Source organism: Hippichthys cyanospilos, chromosome 1, assembly GCF_059441005.1.
Source record: "Hippichthys cyanospilos isolate Australia breed blue-spotted pipefish chromosome 1, RoL_Hcya_1.0, whole genome shotgun sequence".
NCBI lineage: Eukaryota > Metazoa > Chordata > Actinopteri > Syngnathiformes > Syngnathidae > Hippichthys > Hippichthys cyanospilos.
Genome location: NC_142369.1, coordinates 2,977,146 through 2,996,335, shown reverse-complemented (window position 1 = coordinate 2,996,335; position 19,190 = coordinate 2,977,146). Strand labels below are relative to the sequence as shown.

Sequence of the window (19,190 nt, the reverse complement as noted above, 5' to 3'; positions counted from 1 at the left end):
GGCAAATTCGCGATGGCTTTATTTAAGACCGCTAATGCACAACACTGCCGGTGGAATGTAAATAACATGAAGAAAATAGGCTTTTTGTTCGCCCATGAGGAGTAGGCCTTTGTCCATGCAAGTTCACATATTTATAGCTTGGTTCAAGCTTCCAAAAGTTACCATTAGCAGTCGTTGCCATGGTTATGTTAACCGCTTAAGGTTAACAGCGGCCGTTCTCCTGTGGGTGTTTGTCATCTGACACCCGCCCTCCACCCACCCCATTAACAGCATCAAATCTTGGCACCCGTTGCTACGGGTTACACGGCCTGCCAGCATCCGTGCAGTTGCCATGGCAATCGGAGGTTTCACCTCTGCGCCGGAAGATGGCGACAAACTCCAAGTCTGAATTGCACGAGTCCTTAAAAGAGAAGCAGAGATGAGGTCCTCTGGGTGTTTAAATTACAATTACCAGCTAATTACATTCATTCTGGGAAGTGCTTTATGTTTACGTCAGAGAGAATGCAAGTCTGATTTCAAGTCGAATGTCATCAGCATTGTACATCCGGATTTCTTTTTATCGCATGACATATACGACTGCGCAAAAGGTATGCTTCCAGCTGTACTGTTTTCATTTCATCCGAATAAAAAAAAAGGATGTTTTTGCACACACAAAATGTTCACTGTCCTTTCTCGACGATTCATCGTCAAAGTCTCCACGGATTGGTTCAGCAGTACATTGTGTTCGGCGCAATCCGGAGTCAAATAAGGACACGGGGCGTCTGAGGGGCATTCATGCCTCCTCCCAAATGATGCGCACACTGCCGTCATCAATTAATGACGTGGGCTCAGCCACGCATTGTTGTAAGGACGTGATGCAACGAGGTGTAAAAAAAAATCTTATCTGCACAGTCGGACTCACCGTGGAATTCACGTTGAGCAAGCGGAGTCTTGTAAACGTTTAGGTGATGTCGGAAGACTGGAATTCTTCTTCGGCGGACATTTATGTTTAGTTTAGTTGGACTGATTTGATCTCATTTTCAATAGACTATTGTTTGTCTTGTAATTTTTACAAGGATTACACGACTGCGCTTTTAATCTATTGTTAACGACCGCATGTTTTCCAGGGGTTTGGGAAATTCCGAGGCTGTGTTTCGTTCTTGAAGGCATCTCGGTTGTGAGATCAGCTGATTTTTTACGCTGCCATTTTGTCCGGCGGAGACCGAAGCAGACTGCAGCCAGCTCTCCTTGCCGAGTCTCAGTCAGAACAGCCCCTCTCCCCCCCCTGTCGAGACGTTCCACGCTGCGGGACGGGGACTCGCAATAGCCGGGACAGCGCGAAGGCGAGCCACGGAGCGACAGCAGCTGTCATTTTTTAACCTCACCTCTTCGCCGGGTTAAACTTTTTTTTCTTCTTTTTTTTTTTTCTTCCTCCCCTAAAGCTAATGTCGCTAGGTTTTTTTCCGGCTAATACCTTCCCGCCCCTCACGCCCTCTCTCCCCCAGACTGAGACATCACCTGTCACCGCTGGCGCCCCCCAACCCCCCCGGTGTGATTTCGACAAGTTCGAGAACTGCCCTTCTCGGTTTCTCGTGACTTTTCTTGGACGAAAGAGGAGTTGACTCGCACTTTTTAGCAGCTAGCGAGCTAACAAGTTGACGTGGAGCTAGGAGGAACTAAAAAAAAAAAAAAAAAGATCTGCAGAGGGTGACTCTTTCGTTTGTTGTGATTTCTCGCCGATTGCCCCCCTCCCCGTGTTCTCCCTTGAAAAGCAAAATAATCGTCCGTGTGACACAAAGGCCAGTAAGCTATGTTTATTTATGCCCACAAAGTTGGAAAAACCCACAGCCGGACTCTCTGTTGGCTCGAGGATCGCAGCGGAAACATGAGCTAATACAGACTAGCTCGGAATTGTCTCGTAGGTTTAGAAAGCAGAACATTGCAAAAAAAAAAAAAAAAAAAGCCTTTTCCGTTCACTTGACAGCGAAGTCACGTTCAAGTGTCCCCCCCAGCTGGGAGTCGACCTTAGGATCGCCCCCCCCCCCCCCCCCCCCTTTTTTTTTTTCTTTTTGGGAGCTGAAGCAGTGGGCAAAGGCACAGAAGAGAAGCCGAGAAGGAGACGTCATGTCTGGCCAATCGATCACCGACCGGATCGCTGCAGCTCAGCACAGCATGACCGGATCGGCGATCAGTAAAGCGGTGTGCAAAGCCACCACGCACGAAGTGAGCGGACCCAAGAAGAAACATCTTGACTGTGAGTGCATCTCCCTCCACTTTTTGTCTTTTCACCTATTCACCATCAAAAGAAAAAAAAAAACGATTGTTTGCGTCTGGCTTGGTACCTTAATTCTCAGTCAGAAAGTTGTGGCAAATCCACAACCCAAAAGACAATTCTTGAAGACACACACCATAGGTCCCTGACCAGTCCATAACTGGCGACAATCTGACTATATTAAAAAAAAAAAAAAAAGAAAAAAGATGCCAAGTGTGCTTGTTTCAAGTTGTTTCTATTAGGGTTGACCCGATCTTATTTTTGCACCTGAGTCGGGGAGTCCCCTGATATTGAGAAATCCGCTAATACGATTCAATACCTGGCAGTGACAGAAAAAAAGTGTGTTGAAATTGTCTTTTTTAGTACCTTAATTCCCCAAATATAAGACACACCTGTGTATGAGACACGCCCTTAATTTTGGGGTCAAATTTTGGTATTTTCTATGTAACGATGTATAAGATGCACTCGGAGTTTGCCAACAACGTCAAAACTACAGCGAAACATAATGGATTTCATCTTTTGTAAATTCTTAATATTTTCTTGTGTTTATATCCGTACGTTCTATATTTCTTGCACGTTAAGGTAAGTGTGTGTGAGATGTCCCACTTTGTCAACACTTCGCCAGTTTAACTTTGAATGCGCTTGAAGCAATTGTTTTTCCTTTTTCCTGCGATGCAGTTGAGTTCATTTTACATCTAATACCCGAAGTTGAGCAGCATCCGCGTTCCACCGAGTTTATGATTATGTGTCAGTGGAATACCTTTCCATATTCTCTAACCGGAGCACTCGCCTGCATACCTTGCCACTCTTAATTGAATCAGCTGGAGACATTTTAACTTTGGCATGATCCTCTCTGTTTTAGTAATATTCCTGTGTGTGAACAAGGATGGACTCGGACGGTGGTTCAGTCTGTTTGCTTCTTGTATTGAAATTAAAACCGTAACAACCTCAGCTAACATGAGCTGCTATTATCTAATTATTGCAAGTTAGAATATGTCCCATATAAAAAAGCACATCTGTGCATCAAATTAAAAAAAAAAAAAAAAAAAAATATATATATATATATATATATATATATATATATATATATATATATATATATATATATATAATCACATCAAATTTTTTCTTCATTTTGGGGAAAAATAGTGTCTTATATTTGGGGAATTACATTTTTTTTCTCTTGATTTTTTTTTTTTTTTTATATAATGTTAAACATGATTAACACTTTCTTTACGATAAACTACTTGAAACTTTCCTCACCCCAATCTTTTTCCAATGAAAATCATCTCAGTTTGTGACCACTTGTCATATAAAACAAAAGAAAAATCAAAACATAACAAATGACAACTTCACATTTACTTTAACACTTTTAAGACTGTCCTTCTTAAATAGTTGGGCAGGCATGAAGTGATGCCAATGGGGGCGCGGATGACCCCAGGAAAAAGACTTGTTTTTACTATGTGAAGTGTAATTGTACTGTAATAAGGATTGCCATGATTTTTTTTTGTATTATCTCAGGCACTGTGATGCGCTTGATTCTTCTTTTTCTGTTTTAGACTAACGTGTAATGTATAAACAGCGTAAAAAAGTAGTTAACATTTGTTGAAAGTTGATTTTTATTGCTGTTTCCTTTTGTTATTGTGTAAAAGGATACAGGTTTAGGTATACTCAACAATTTCTATAGATAATAATGTTTATATTCGGGGAGTTCTCTGCAAAATATAATTGAGAAGCATAGCTTTAAGGCATAAAAGTTTCAAATTCCAGTCCACGTGAGCCCATGTCATGTGTTCTCCATGTTTTCCAAGTTTCTCTTTACAGCACTCCTGATTACAATGACTAACTCATCGGCAAGCTGTACAGGAGCTTCCTAATGATTCTAATCATTTGAATCAGGTGTGTTGCAAAAAGAAACTTGGAAAACATGGAGAACACAAGCCATTGCGGCCTGGAGTTTGACGCGCAGCAATTAAGGACTGTAGACATCAAACAATGCTCCATTGTTTTTTTTTTTTTTTATTGCCACAAAAACGTTCAAATGACTCCAATATCAGAGTAGGACTACTTCTTGGAGTCCATGTTTGGAAAATAGTACATGTACTGTAGAGAAATAAGAAGTGTTGCAGTGTGAAGTGGAAGTCCTATCCTGACCTTTGCAGCCAAACAGCCACGTTCAGCTTAATAATTGTCCGCTATTGATTTCTGTGCGAGTGCGACAACCTCCGTGTCAACTGCATTGCCGGTCACGCCAAGCGAGAAGCATCCGGCAAGATTAGAAAAAAAAAAATGTCAGATTGAGGTCATCAATGCAACCGGTCCGCGCGGGCGTAAACTAGCACCTCCTCGATGGTGGTACTTGTGGCGGTGGAAACGGGTTACAATGACGATAAACACCTTGAGCGCCGCGTGATGCCGCGGCTGACCCCCGGCAAGTATTGCGGAGCCTCGTAGGCGGCACCTGAGGGGGGTTAGCACATCGCTGGAGCATTTAAGGAACTAGTGGCAGGATGTGGTTTTCCTGAAAAGTCCGATGCGGTTAGAGGAAACGAAACTAAGAGGTGGACTCACACGTCGCATCTGCTTGCATTGGACGCCTCAGAAAAGAAATCAAAAAGCTTTGTGTGGTGGCGACCTTCCATTCACAGAGGCCAACGTGCAACTTTTCTTCCCTGGGCTAAAAAATGTGTCTGACAGCAAGCTGGGAATGAGCTCACTGGCATATTTGCGTCCCCGCCAGAGGCCTTTCAACATGGGCAGCCAGAACCAAGTGTGACATTCATGCAGCACTCGTGAAAAGAGGAACAATTTGAAAGCCACTTCCCGTCACAGCTTGCTATGGCCACCTCGATTAACTAGTAGCCCCCCGTGTTTTTGCTACTTTGGCCTTCAGTGGACATTTACCTCACTCGATCTAGCTCAAAATACTACCCCTATAAATAGCCGTGAGAAAAAATGGACAGAACCACCATGTTTTGTTCAGTTCATGTTTCATTGTAACCTCTGGTGCCATTCAAAAGGTATCGAGCGTGGAGCTCGACCGATATTTTTGTTCCAGGGCCGACACTGATTACGAGCAGTCCTTAGTTTACGAACGAGTTGCGTTCCCTCACTGGTGATGTAATCCAGATTAACGTGTCAGTCGGAATTAACCCTTTAATGTCCCTAAACGTCTAAATAACCATCCAAACACACGTCGGCATCTCGCCGTTCTCCGACCCATTGATGATATTATCTTAAGTGTCCATTGGATTTCTTTTTGGCTGGACCGTCATTGCTAGAAGATTCTGCTATCTTTTTTGGGGCCAATTTATGAAAAACGAGTGTTAAAAAATGGCAAGGATATCAAGAAAATTACGGCGCTCAAACAGGCATTCTACGCTGGCGGGCTACTAGAGACAAAATGGCAGCCGAGACTCAGGCGTCATAAAGTCGAATGCAGCGCCTGCATTAATAGCGAATTGGAAAATCTAATGTACTCTATAACGGGAACAGTACATTTTTCTTTCGAATTAAGAGCAAATTAGAGGGAACATGAAGCAACCTATTGAAACACTGTCGTTAAATGTTGCATGCCATCTTTTTTTAAATTTATATGTATGACTGGTTTGTACATTTGCCTCATATGTAGGTCGTGTGTTCGATTCCGTCTCTGGTCCTCGTTTGTGGAGTTTGCATGTTCTCCCTGTGCCCTTGTGCCTTTTCCCCAGGTACTTTGGTTTCTTTCCTCATTTTCATTTCATTGTCATCGGGCCTCGCCGTCTTCTGAGTCAATGGTTGTTTTACACAGTTGTTTTGCCATCTCACGGCGGTTACAGAAGAATTGTGACGTCTCAAGTCAAGGCTGGTTTCCCCTCCACCAGCACTCTGTTGTCATGGCAGCAACGTAGGCAGCTGGCTGCCGTTAAATGGACCAAGTTGGCAAGGAAACCTGAATGGCCATCGCAACCGCAATCATCCGCATTGTTGACCGCAACGTCATTAATGCGCGCGTCTTCAAAGGCAAACTTGCCAGCTCTCGAAATGAGAGATTTCACACATCGTGTGTAGAGTGTATCATGACAAAGCGTTTTTCAAATAATTTGACCCCTCTCGAACGCATTCAAACTTCGCAAAACACAATTTTAAAATGACTCAGTTCTTTACCTCTTATCAGCGGCTCGCTTGTGTATGTCTTCAAATACGAGGCGAGGTGTGTTTTAATGAAAAGAACAAGTAATGGATTAAAATTGTACATTTCATGTTTGAAAAGGTTCAACCAAAGCAAACGCAATGTTGAAGGCTCGATCGATTAATTAGCTTGCCAATTAAATCGTCCAATTATGCCCCTTCAAGCATCGACCCTTTAAACATTTTATCTTTATGTGTGTCGCCATCTACATCATTTGTACATAAGTAACACCGGTGTCAATATTTATGGCACATAAATCCATACCATAACCTTGTATCCTTAAATATATTTAATGAAATGTCTTGATAAGCTCATTCTGTGTGGATGTGTCATTCTAAACAAAGCAATTCTTAATTTTTACATGCAATGTTTAGGTTATTTTATAACAATATATTTAAAGTTGGCCCCTGCTGTTCACGGGGAATAAATACCACACTGGCTCATGAGAAAAGGAAATACCCCTATATTTGACACCCATCAAAACACATCGGAGAAAAGCAAATATTTTACTTAGTATATTTTAAAAAATGAATCGTTCAATTAATATTTATTTTTACTTGCCAAAAATCAGCATTGGTCAAAATAAAACTGGATACAACATGACTCACAGGCATAGGTACAGTATGTCAAATGCACTGTAATATCATGAGAATTCACTGTCCTATTGTTTTGTCCGTCCATATCGCGTCTGCAATAGGCTTGCAGCCGCACCTCTTGGGCTTGCTTGCTACTTGAGGTGAGGTGAATCGAACGCTATCCAAACCGGACAGGGGTCGCCCCTCCCTGGCTGCTGACTCAAGATAGGCCCAGTTTAGACTCCCAGGCCGCAAAGGAGTTTTAGTGCTCACTTTGGACTGCATGCCAGTTTCACTCAACTGGAAGTAGAAGAATTTGGATTGCCGAGTGAAAACCGACAGAATTACAGTTACAGAATAGTAACTCCTATTTTTGTGTTTTTTTTTTTCTAAAACAGCATGTCTATGAAGGCTTTTTTTCCCAAGAAGAAAAAAAATATTAGTCGTTTTTAAACCCTATGAGTGTGTGCTTGTGCGTGCGTGCGTGTGTGTATAGTAAGTTGTGCCCCCTCCCCCAAAATGCGTTGTGTAGAAAGTATTTTTTTCAGGGAGTGGTGCAGCAAGTACCGTATATAGGAAGGCATTTTTTTCTTTAAAAAAATAATTGGTAAGGTGTCTTTCAAACAATCAAGTATTGTTAGGTGTTAGGAAAAAAAAAAACCTGATTACTAAGGCCTTGTCTACACAGTAAGCCCACATAAAAAAAAATAAAAAATCTGTCAATATATTTTTGTCTATAAAAAACAAGTTGCCGCTACACGAATCCGCATAGTGCGGTTTTATACATTTACAAGTGTAGTATTTACAAGTAGTAGCAGCAGTAGTTTCGCCAAAACTACTGTCCAATCAGAAATAACTTCTGTCTCTTGATGTCGCCAGCGTCTGCAGGAAATAGACGGATAAAAAATAAATCTCAATTAAAACCCATTTATTGTAAGCTTATTTTTTTGCTCCTTTAAGAAATGCACGTATGGAAGATGTTTAAAAAAAGACTTTAATAACTTATTTGCATTTTTTTCAAGAAGAAAAAAACCTGACTATGTATCGTAAGCTGTTTTCCTTTCCAGAAATATAAGGCCATTTATAATGGGGTGTTTTTTTTTTTTTGGTTGCTTTTTTGTAAACATCAACTTCAGTGAGTAACGCTTTCTTTTATCCAGGGCGAGCGTGTTTGGCAAAGGCATTTTTTTCCCTCTGAAAGAAATGCTCATGGTGTTTTATAAAAAGACAAAAACATTTTATCATACGTAACTGCACTCGCGCATGTCTTGCTGCATGTGCATGGTTGCGAACGTTCAGTGGTTGTGTATTATGTGGAGCGGGGTGTATTTATAGTCATGTTCTCTCGGGAAGCCTTGGCCGGGTTGTGCCGCTTTTTTGGTGTGCCGTACTCCACCTGTGTGCATGGAGCTGGCAGGATGTTGTGACGCACTCTGTCTTTTGCAGTTAGTCCCAGTTGGCCCCGCTTGATCATATCGAGACGTACTCAGACGCAAGAGGGAGTCTGTATTTATTTCTGCGAGAAGTCACTTTTTTTCAAGCCCCGCGGGGCGGAATTAAAACTAATCTATTAATAGGCAAACTTCTGGTGACACTGCCTCGCTTCCCTCGCTGCTTCTTTCCGGTTAATTTGTTGATTCCCCTCATCTTGCCTTCTACCCGATTACAATATCCGCCACCTTTGTAACACCTATCGTCTGTTGTTCCTTTCTGTGAAAGGGAGAGGCTTTCCGCTCCTCAAACATGAGCGATGATAGACGCAATTTGATGCGGCGCAAAATCTGTCAGTGTCTTTCAAGCGTTTTGGAAGCGGGCCTCCCCGTCTGCAAGAAAGACTGCAGTAGCTTTTGTCAGCTTCGCACAGGGCCACGTTGCCTCACCCTTCTTCACACTTCCTCACCGCCTTGAGTCTACCCAAGCAATGGGAATGAAGTGCCAGACGAGGTGCAGACATTTTTAGAAAATAGAGGCTCCCCGTCTTTTTGTGCACCTCTGAACTGGAACACGAAAAAGGGAGCGTATAGCTTCTGTTCTGACCAAGGTCTATTGACTGCCAGTCTACTTTAAAGGTTATTTGAAGATTGTGCTCTTGGTGTACTTACTCAGCGGTTCTCAAAAGAGAGTACTTAAAGACACTTTAGAGTATGTTAGATTTAAAAAAAAATAAAAAAATAAACCTGGGAACCAACGAATCAGTCTGGGCACAGTCGCCATCAAGTAGATTTCTGAGGTGGGGCAAACCTGATCAAGCAAGAACCAATCAGCAAGGAGTGGGTGTGATACCACAAGCTGCTTAGTAGTAAACAGCAACGATGGAAGTACAGTCGAGTAAATTCTAGTTTAAGAGAGAGGCAGCTCGCTGAAACAGTGGTTAGCACGTCCGTCTCACAGTTCAGGGGCCCGAGTTCAAATCCAACTCGCTCTGGCCATTTCTGTGTGGAGTTTGCATGTTCTCCCCATGCCCGCTTGAGTTCTCTCTGGGTACTCCAGTTCCCTCCCACACTCCAAAAACATGCATGGCAGGTGTATTGGAAATACTAACTTGTGATTGGGTGCGTAAACGGTTGTTTGTCTCTGTGTGCCCTGTAATTGGCTTGCAATCAGTTCAGGGTGTCCCCCGCCTACTGCCCGAAGCCAGCTGGGATAGGCACCAGTAAGCCTGCGACCCTTGTGAGGATGGACGGCTCTAGAAAATGGATTGATGGATGGTTAAAGAGAAGCGGTCGTGAATGGTTTTTGTTGGCATTGCGCTAAAAACGTGATGGTTCATGCTCTCCTAAGAGTTAGCGTGTCATTTTACAATCAATTTAACACTGAATGAAACAAACTATCTACGTGCACCATTTTTGAATGATATAAGGAGGGACTTTGTTCCAACAGAACCACTTTTCTTTCTTTCAAGAAAGTGTGTGTGGCTTGCCTATCTTGATTTCTGCAGCTATCAGCAAATAGAATTTAATGGCAGGAATAGTGATAGTGAATTTTTTTTTCAAATTAAGAGCAAATTAATTGGAACATTAAGTAAATTACTGCTACAAGTTTATTTGACAATATATTGTTAAGTTTTATACATGCTCTACAATTTTCAGCTGATGAGACAATTAAAACAAGTGGCGATGTTCTGGAGTTGCTGAATAAAACACACCCTGACTGAAATCATCACTTTTTGGGGCGCACCAAAAAAGGCCACGTTTGTTCCACATTTACCATTGCATCACAAAAGAGAACAAGCCATTTTCAACACTTTTTTTTTTTTTTTTAAAGATAATAGCACCCATATGTTTCGACTTACCTAGCGGTTCTTAAATGTATCTCGGGTAGCCCTTGCTCTTAAGGGGGTTTGTGAGTTTTCAACAGGCTTTCTGCAGGTTACAACAAATGTAATTTAATGTTCAACACCATAACAGGAGCAGTACAGTTTTCTTTTAAAATGAAGAGCAAGTTAATAGAAACATGAAGCAAATTATTCCTGAAGTTATAGTGACTCCTTCGCAAAGTGTTGTATGCTTTTAGTTTGTTTTATCCAAGAATGATTCCATTTTTCAGCAGAGAAGACGGAAATTTCTATGACAGATATAGATAACAGTTATCTTCTGGAACTACTTAATAAAATATTCCTAGAGATAACCTCCAAATGTAGTTCTGGAGTTAATTCAATTTAGACACCAATGGCCCATAATTTTTTTTCTCCTTATTTTTTTTCCTCATCCAAAAATGCTTTGCACTTGTTAGGGGGAACTTGACGATAAAACAAGAACAAAGTTGAGTCTGTTACTGAGCAATTTCGGTTAATACTTGATTATCAGATGTAGAAACGGGCAAGTACAGATTCCAGTTCTATTTCATGGTATTGGTTCTTGTGATAGCAGCCGATACAGATACAGTATTGTCTGCTCGTTTGACATCAATTTTTTTCAGCTTTTTAAAAGGCCATTAACTGTATTGCGATACGCCGATCTGTCTTCAATAAATCTTATGTAGCAAAAGTACTAGTTTTATCAGTACTTTGTATCACAATTGGTGCCCACTCAAGAGGTGAGTCTGGAAAAATTGGAATCGGTCATCACTAGTCAGAGGGACTAGAGGAACCTACATAGTTGACCAATGAACACACACACACACACACGTGTCACTTGGTGCCAGGAAGTCTCTGTTCTATTGTCTCAGTCAAAGGCCACGGAGGTCAAAGATGAGCGATAACAATGGACCTCACAAGAGTAGGTGACTTGTTAGGAATGAGATCACTTTCCCGATTTCCCGATTCAATCTCGAATGCGTCTTCCGACCGACCGACCTAACAGCAGTCTGTGCTGGCTTCTTTTTTTTTTTTTTTTAATCACATCTTTTCTTTCTGCCCGCTGTTCATTTCTGTTCTTTTCCATGCACTTGGTATTGCACTTTCTGGCTTTAAGTTTTGTGATCAGGAGCATTTAATGCTTTTCACTCGGCCTGAGCATGTAGCCTCTTTACATGATCTTGCTCTTGTACAAGCATCCGCACAAGACCGAATAAGCCCATCTTGCCCTTTCCTTACTGAATAAAAACACATGTTAGGTTCAGCAGAAGTTGGCAATAAGTTCATCCATGTTCCAGTTCATTTGTTTTTGGTTTGAAAAGAAAACATTGCATCCTTGTGCCTGCATCAAAAAGCATTCAATTAGATTTGATGATACCTGCAGAGACCTAGTTAAAATCACGTTTCACGTATGCAAGGTCCTGTGGATCATTCGTGTTTGTATCTTTTTCTTGGCTGTCTACATATTTTGTTATGGTTTTTATAAAACCGTTGTATGTTACTCTTTTTTTATATCAAGGTACTTGGATCATTTTTATTATTGATCCAACGTGGAATGAGAATTTGAATTCCGAGCCGCCATTCTTCCTTTGTGTGCTCAAGCCATTTTTCACGGACAATTACTAACAACGTGACACAAGAAGCACTTGAGTTGCTTGATTTGTCATTCAATCTTCTAAATCAGCTGCAATACACCTTTGTGTTATGCCACGCTCATTTGTATCCACTAAATAGCCCGCCCAGGCAGGTGGGAGAGTTGTCATCTGGTACTATGCAGTCAGTGTGATTATGTGTTAAGTGAGTGAAGGCTACGGGGAGGATGGGCTGCACCGAATTAGGCTGCGTGGGCAAGCATGTGGACCATTACGATGATGAAGTATCCAGCGGGACATTCCCCCTGCCGCCACCATCCTTGGGTAGTCTAATGAGAAGCTGTTTCCGCCGTTAGCAGGTGTGAGAACTGGCTGCTCAAAACGTTTTGTGTCGAAGCAAAAAAAAATAGACCAGGTGAAAAGCTCATTTTCCTAAATCCTTCAGATATTTCATGTTTAGCAAGTCCTCAAAACATCTCTATTTTTGCGCGCGCAAAACAGTTTGCCGGGGTTCCCCATCAAAGCGCTTTTCTCATGACCTCTTTTTGTCTTGTTGCAGATTTGATCCACTGCACCAATGAGATGAACGTGAACATTCCCCAGCTGGCGGATACGCTGTTTGAGCGCACTGCCAACTCCAGCTGGGTGGTGGTTTTTAAAGCCCTTATCACCACGCACCAACTCATGATGTATGGCAATGAGGTGGGACACATAACACGCACGCACGCACGCACACTTGCCAGTAGGCAAAGGCTCCATCACTCTGTTACTTTATAGCTCCACTACACAGCATAGTGGCATGTTCTTGTCATTATTCATGTGAAGTACGTCAGCAGCAGCAGTTGGTAAATTGAAGGCCGACAGATGCACACAAATGCTGCCTTGCGACTCAGGGTCAATCTGTAAATTTTACACAGGAAGTCAAAAACTCTGTAAACACGATTAACATGTAAATGCTTTGAGCCCGAGAATTGCATTCCAAGCAGGCTTGGTATGTTTGGGATCGTGCTGTTGGGAGATAAAAATTACTTTTGTGTGCGGAACCAACAGTATGTAATTAAAAGACAATGTGGTCGTGGTTTCAGACAAGTATGACAATACGAACTTTCAGATAATATACCGTATCCTCCTGAGACCCAGCCTATTCATTTGCGTCCGCTGTGGTGCGGACGTTGGTTTTTTGGTCTCTAGCTTTTGACTCATTGGAGCTAGTCTACTAAGTTCTCCCATGCTCAGTAGAGGACATCCTGGCCTTTTCAATGATCTCATATGTTTGGTGAGGGATGCAATTAACTCGCTGTCTTGCTCAGACAACGTGGACGCAAATGAATAGGAGGACTCTCAGGAGGATCTTGCGGGTTTTTACCTTTGTGAACACCATTGACGTGAAATGACCTCAGTGGAAACTCTTATTACCGCCTTTGGTGTTGGATGATGTCAACTTCACTTTTGAAAATAAGAATGAAATCTTCGGATTTGCTTATTAAGCTGGAGCAAAACGCACCTGCGATGGCAAAAAGATGGCCCCATGTATCAAAACAATGCTGACGCTCGAAAAGCTGGTGGATCTTTAGAAATGTGATTTTTCAAACACCTCTTGATTTATTTAAATGTTTGTCATGTGAATTCTACTGAAAAGAGTGTTGAAAAAGAGGGAAAGATGCCCGAGATGAATGAATTTAAAAATTAAGCGATTTGTGTCCACTGTGGTGGACATGTTATCTTTTGACTCGTTCGAACCACCCTACAAAGTCTTAGTGTGCTCATTCGAGGACATCCTGACCTTTCCAATGATGTCTTGTGTGTTTGTGTGGAATTATATTAACTCTGCTGTCTCGCTGAGACAAAATGGACACCAGTGGACACAGTTGAAAAGGCTGGATCTCAGGAGAATATGTAGTGCAAGCAAAGTACAGAAGCTATTGCACAATATGGGAAATTTTTACACACACTAGAAACACACTATGTGTGTGTTTTAACACACACACACACACACACACACCCTTTTTTATGTTTGTTAACAGAGATTTGGTGTTTCCCTATTTTCTTCCAGACCTTTTGTGTTGATAATGAGCAATGCATGTCTTTTGTCAGTTATTGTGTCAACCTTCTCTAAAAAGAGGAAGAACTTAGTGTGAGATTTTCTTCTGTTTTAGAATGTCATGATTTTGATTTCTCCATCAATAAAGTTACCTTTAATCGGGTGGCCCCGTTCCAAAAATGGGGCTCTCTCAATAATTAGGCCGTGGCTTAAGTCAAGACTATAAATACCATCTAGAGGCAACAGTTCATCACATGGCTGTGTTAAATGTTTGCACAAGCTGTGCAAAGTCGTGCGACATTTTTGTTGAGCCGAAATGCAGCTAAGTAGGTCAGTGGAGCTGCAAGGATTTTTTTTTTTTTTTAATTTTTTTTTTACTGTCGTCCCAAAATGAGCTGTGATATCTAGCTTGTTGTTGCCAAATGAAAGTTTTTGATGTCGATGTTAAGGTTGTTCACATCCAACCATGTTTGACTTGGTGAAAGTCATTCATTGAACCAATAAGATGTTTTTCTGTTGCGGCCCTAAGTGAAATTCAATTTGTTTGACTAAGATAAGTAGTCTCACCTTGTGCAGTGATTTTCAACATCACTGAATTAAATGCTCAAAATGTGCATAATTTATGTTATCAGACTTAAACTTCTTTTTAATACAGTGCAGTCCATTCGTCGAGCAGTGTTTATTTGTATTTAACTTTAATGAACAATACTTCCTTCATGCAATTCAGAAATGTATTTCAGCCTACCTGTTTCTAATATAGTTTAGCATGAAGTCTCTGGCCAGCATGCACACGAATAGTACAAAAAAAAAAAAAAAATACTAACTAGTGCACAGATGTCACATTTTAAAACATCCGCATTTGAAATTCCATGCAAAGGATACAGGTGTATGAACTTGTACAGCGTATTGGCTCACTGACCAAAATGCATGCAACTACGCAGTGTCCTACATTCTAGGATGGGGGCGATTGACTGAAGTTTTATGTACATTTAAATAGATTATACACAGTAATTGCAAAAGCACAAACAAATCGGAGTACGTTGCACACCGGTCGAGGTTTGTACTGATCGGCCTGCATTCATCAGGCTTGTCGGAACATTTGTGCTGACGCCAGCTCAGCGGCCAGGTGTCCCTCTCCCCCATGGCCAGACCATCCATTTTCGTCACAGCTGAAAGAAATCTGGCCGTAAAATTAGAAACCACAAAATTGGGGTCAATAGAGCATATAATTCTGGCTTGGCAATCTGTAAAGAACGTGCTACGCAACTTGGTCATTTGAAGTGAAAACCTGATGTTGTTGTGGGCAGCCCTTATGTGACTCACCTAATATTTGATTTCAAGATTGAAGCGACGACATTGAGGGAATGATGCTTTGCTTATTTTTAACTTAAAGAATGCTTACGAGCACAGTACTACTCTCAAAACATTAGATTTTAGACAAATTTCTTCTCAAACGTTTTGGTGAATGAGATAAATTTGCTGTCTGAAGCACCACATTTCAGCACGGTTTGTTAAAATGTGATCTGTAGGAACGGCAACTGTGTCAGGCTGTAAGCATCAAAAGCTTGCAGTCATGTACGTCTATCATGCCAGCCTATATGGCCCGCTAGAGCGCTACTAGCTAGCATTTAATTTAAGCTTAGATGCACCTATAACTGAGCCAAGGCATAAATACGGATAACAGGCTGTATGTCGATAACGGCATAATTACGTTGTTTCTTAGCTAGCGATTTAACGTAATCTTACGACAATGTTGTGTTATTTGTATTGGGTGTCAGGAGCAACAGTTGCAGTAGAAAGAGCAGTCAAACTGTGACACTTTGACACGGTGCCGGGAACAACTTCAAAATAAAAGGGAACCAAGGCATCCGTGTCCATACTGTAGTTAATATGGTAAACGAAGGCTTATTTTGAAGTTTCTGGCCGCCTAGTTTTACTGTCATGCAGAGCATTAAGAATTGTTGCTGCGATTGGTTTGATTTTTTTTTTTTTCACATGTACACTAATGGTTTAGGGCACGAAAAATGGTTGGAGCTTTTTTCAACCGAGTTACTCGAATTACTCGGACTCGTTTCAGCCCTACTTTTGATGCACATACCTGTAAAAGCTAACAAAATGAAGGCACACAAAGGAGTCGTAAAGGAGTCACATTTTAGTATTAAGTTGCTTCATGTCTCATTGAATCTGTTCTTAATTCGAAAAGAGGATGCACTGTGCTTGTCGCGGCATTAAGAAGCGTTAGTTGGTGATATCTGCCAAAATCCAGTTACAGTAAATCCCCTTGAATTGTGTTTATGTACCCAAAGGGGTGAATTGTGTTTATGTACCCAAAGGGGTAGACGACTGGACGTATCTTCATTTAAGAATCCTCGTCCAAACCGTTGGCAGCAAAAGTGAGTACGTACCTATGTGAAAATGTGCAAATTGTCATCCTATCCTAATAATGGCAATGATTCATTCTACATAAAAGCAAATTCTATTGTGAGTATAATTGGGCAAGACTGAGTGGAGGCTCCTTGTCTATCCCCATAAGCTTGTGGCTTTGTGCGATAGAGCAAAAAAAGGATCAAAAACAGCCCAGCAGGAAGCCCCAAACAATGACTGTGAGAGCTCGTTTCCACTCCCTCAGTTCCAGCCCATGTTCTGCTTTCTTTCTCTCGAGGGAAGTCTGTCTCTCAAAGCAACAGGCTCGACGGTATGATACTAATATAGATGCATGGGAGCTAAGATTTGATCATTGGAATGGTGGAATTAAGATTCATAGTATTTCTTGTATTTTTTTTAACTCATTGTTTCTGTAGGGGATTTCTTTGGTTCTCATTTTGGCTTTTGTAGCAAAGAGTCAATCTTTTCGTCTCAAATTTATCCTCTGCAGCCATGACCTTTTAGACTGAAAATTCACCACTAAGAATTGACTTTTCAATAACACTCGCCATTTTAAAGTTTTTCTCCCGCTTTCAAAGAGCCCCATAGCACAAGACAGAACATGATATGACGATGATGTTTTATGAATTCAGCCTCCTTCAGGACTTTATTGGTACGGCCGAGGCTGAGAATTAAATGTGATGATGGTGGCAAGGTGCATTGTCAACAAAAGCGTGCATAGTGCAGAGGAGGAGATGAGCGCCAGTCATTGGGGACGTGAGAGGGGACTGATGAGGGACACGGGCGAGATTGCTTATGTCAGCAGAATCCTCCGCTTTCCCTTTGTGGATGCGAGGGAAGTGCTATTGTTGACATGAGGAGCCCACTTTGTCCCAGATCAAAAACTGTTGTTTTGCTACCGAAAGTGATGGATGGAAGGACACAATCCTGACAACTTTTTTACAGATCATCACAATACTGAATAGTAAATAAAATGATCTGAACATGGACAAGGTGAAATAGTTTGACTCTGTGAAGTAATGTTGAGGGAGGAGTTAACTTTTTTTTCGGTCATTCAGTACTTCCCGTGAATTGGTTGTTCTGCCAAGTACCGGTAACCAGAGCAATAATATTAATCATGAACAATAATGATTCTTAATTATTACACTTCAGAACTACATTTGTAGTGGTATCGTTAGGTGTAATTTATTCAGTAACTCAAGAACATAGATTCTGCAAATTGATATGTTTTATTTCTGGCCTGTATGCTTGGAAAATTGCTTCACTAATTACAATTAGCCTCCGTATACAATTTTACCAAATAAAGGCATGCAGCATTTTGCACATGTGTCACTTAAACACAATTTACCGAGTTGCTTCATGTTGCAATTAATATGCTCTAAATTAGAAAATAAATGACTGTTCTTATCTGAAGTTAAATTTGCCGATACCTTCAGAAACCCTGTTAAATTATCGTGTTCCCTTTGAAGTGCCTTCACGTACTAACGTGTACTTATACCCAATTTGAGAACCCCTAATGTAGAACTTATCCTAATACGGGAATTTTGGGGGGGATAAGAAATGGGAATTTTCAGTCCGTGCAAAATTTTGGCTTGGTAATAATGATGATAATCGGTTGAAAACTGGGGAAGGAGTAGCACGTCGAAAAAGTGTGACGATAAGGTTGAACACTTAGAATAACATGAGAAGACCTTCAGCATTTGCACAATTCTCCTCTTTTCTCAAGGCACCACTGTATGTATATAGTATGCCGTAGAAAGTGGCGTTTCTGAAAGGAATCTAAACGTTTTTGACTAAAACTGGCTAATCTTCGTTGAACAACTATACTGCATGTCTTAAGGTCACACAAAGCCACGATGCCTTTACTGACCACTCAGTCAGCTCTTCCCAAACGCGTACTTGATCAGCACAAAGGTTAAATCAGTCACTTTGTTCCAGACTGACTCACGTTTATCCAGAGAAATAGCAACCCTTGTTTAGGCAAAAAAAAAAAAAAAAAACTGTTGAATGTATGGCCTCATCACATGCTGTACGTACATGCTCGTATCCCTAATGAAAGGCCGTATTTGCCACTGCCAAGCATCCTGTGTGGTTCCAGCCAAACTGTTGCAATTTTAAATCATGTTTATAGTCGGGCTGTGGTGACTTAATGAAATTCCCAATGCATTTTCTCTCTGCAGTATTTGTGGCAGGACTTTGGGCCTGTTTAATGTTCCATGAAATGATGGCGTTTCCCTCCGCGGAATGCTTCTGCCGGTCATCTATTACAACCAGCCTTTCTTGCAGAATTTGCTTTTGTATTCACGGGGTTTTTTTTCTGGTTTCGCTACAAGTGCTGTAATTAGCTCGGCCTCTGACAATACTCCACATAATTGAAGCTAAAATATTAGATGCTTTGCTTCAGTGCTTCTCCTTTAACCAAAGAAACAATTTAACAGAATTTTTGGAGCAACGTGCACATTTGGCTAAGAGGATTTGTACAGATTTGGACACAGGGAAGGATGTGTTTTCTTGTGAGGCTCGCCTGAATGCAACACATAAATAATACATCAGGTTTTTCTCCACTACATATGCAATCTACTGACATGAACTGGATAGTTATATGCATCTTTCATTCCGCTCTTGCCTCAAACCTATTTTGAAAGTCGAGATCTTTCCCGAAGCATCTCAGGATTGTGCGCTGAATCATGTTGGGCCCCAGTGACTCTCACACTCTTGCTTGAGTGTTTCGCTCTCCTCTTTTGGCGATATACTGTATCTGTGTGAGGCAGACTCTCATCAGGCGATGCGATAAGGTTAAGAGAGAAGTTTACAATTGTCGCGATTTTAATATTTCAAAGCTGTTTAATTGGAACCGGTTGCAAATGTGCATCCGGCAAG

The 19,190-nt window shown here is 41.3% G+C and overlaps 1 protein-coding gene across 5 annotated transcripts in view; it reads left to right on the top strand.

Annotated features, from left to right (window-relative positions):
- The first annotated feature begins 908 nt into the window (after positions 1–908).
- Positions 909–19,190, top strand: part of LOC148428601 (phosphatidylinositol-binding clathrin assembly protein) — a 41,240-nt gene continuing 22,958 nt past the window's right edge. For all 5 annotated transcript variants that reach the window (XM_088416568.1, XM_088416555.1, XM_088416577.1 and 2 more), the window contains exons 1-2: positions 909–2,233; positions 12,444–12,586. In XM_088416568.1, the coding sequence (XP_088272694.1) occupies positions 2,104–2,233; positions 12,444–12,586 (273 nt within the window). In that variant the 5' untranslated portion in view covers positions 909–2,103. The remainder of the gene's footprint in view (positions 2,234–12,443; positions 12,587–19,190) is intronic.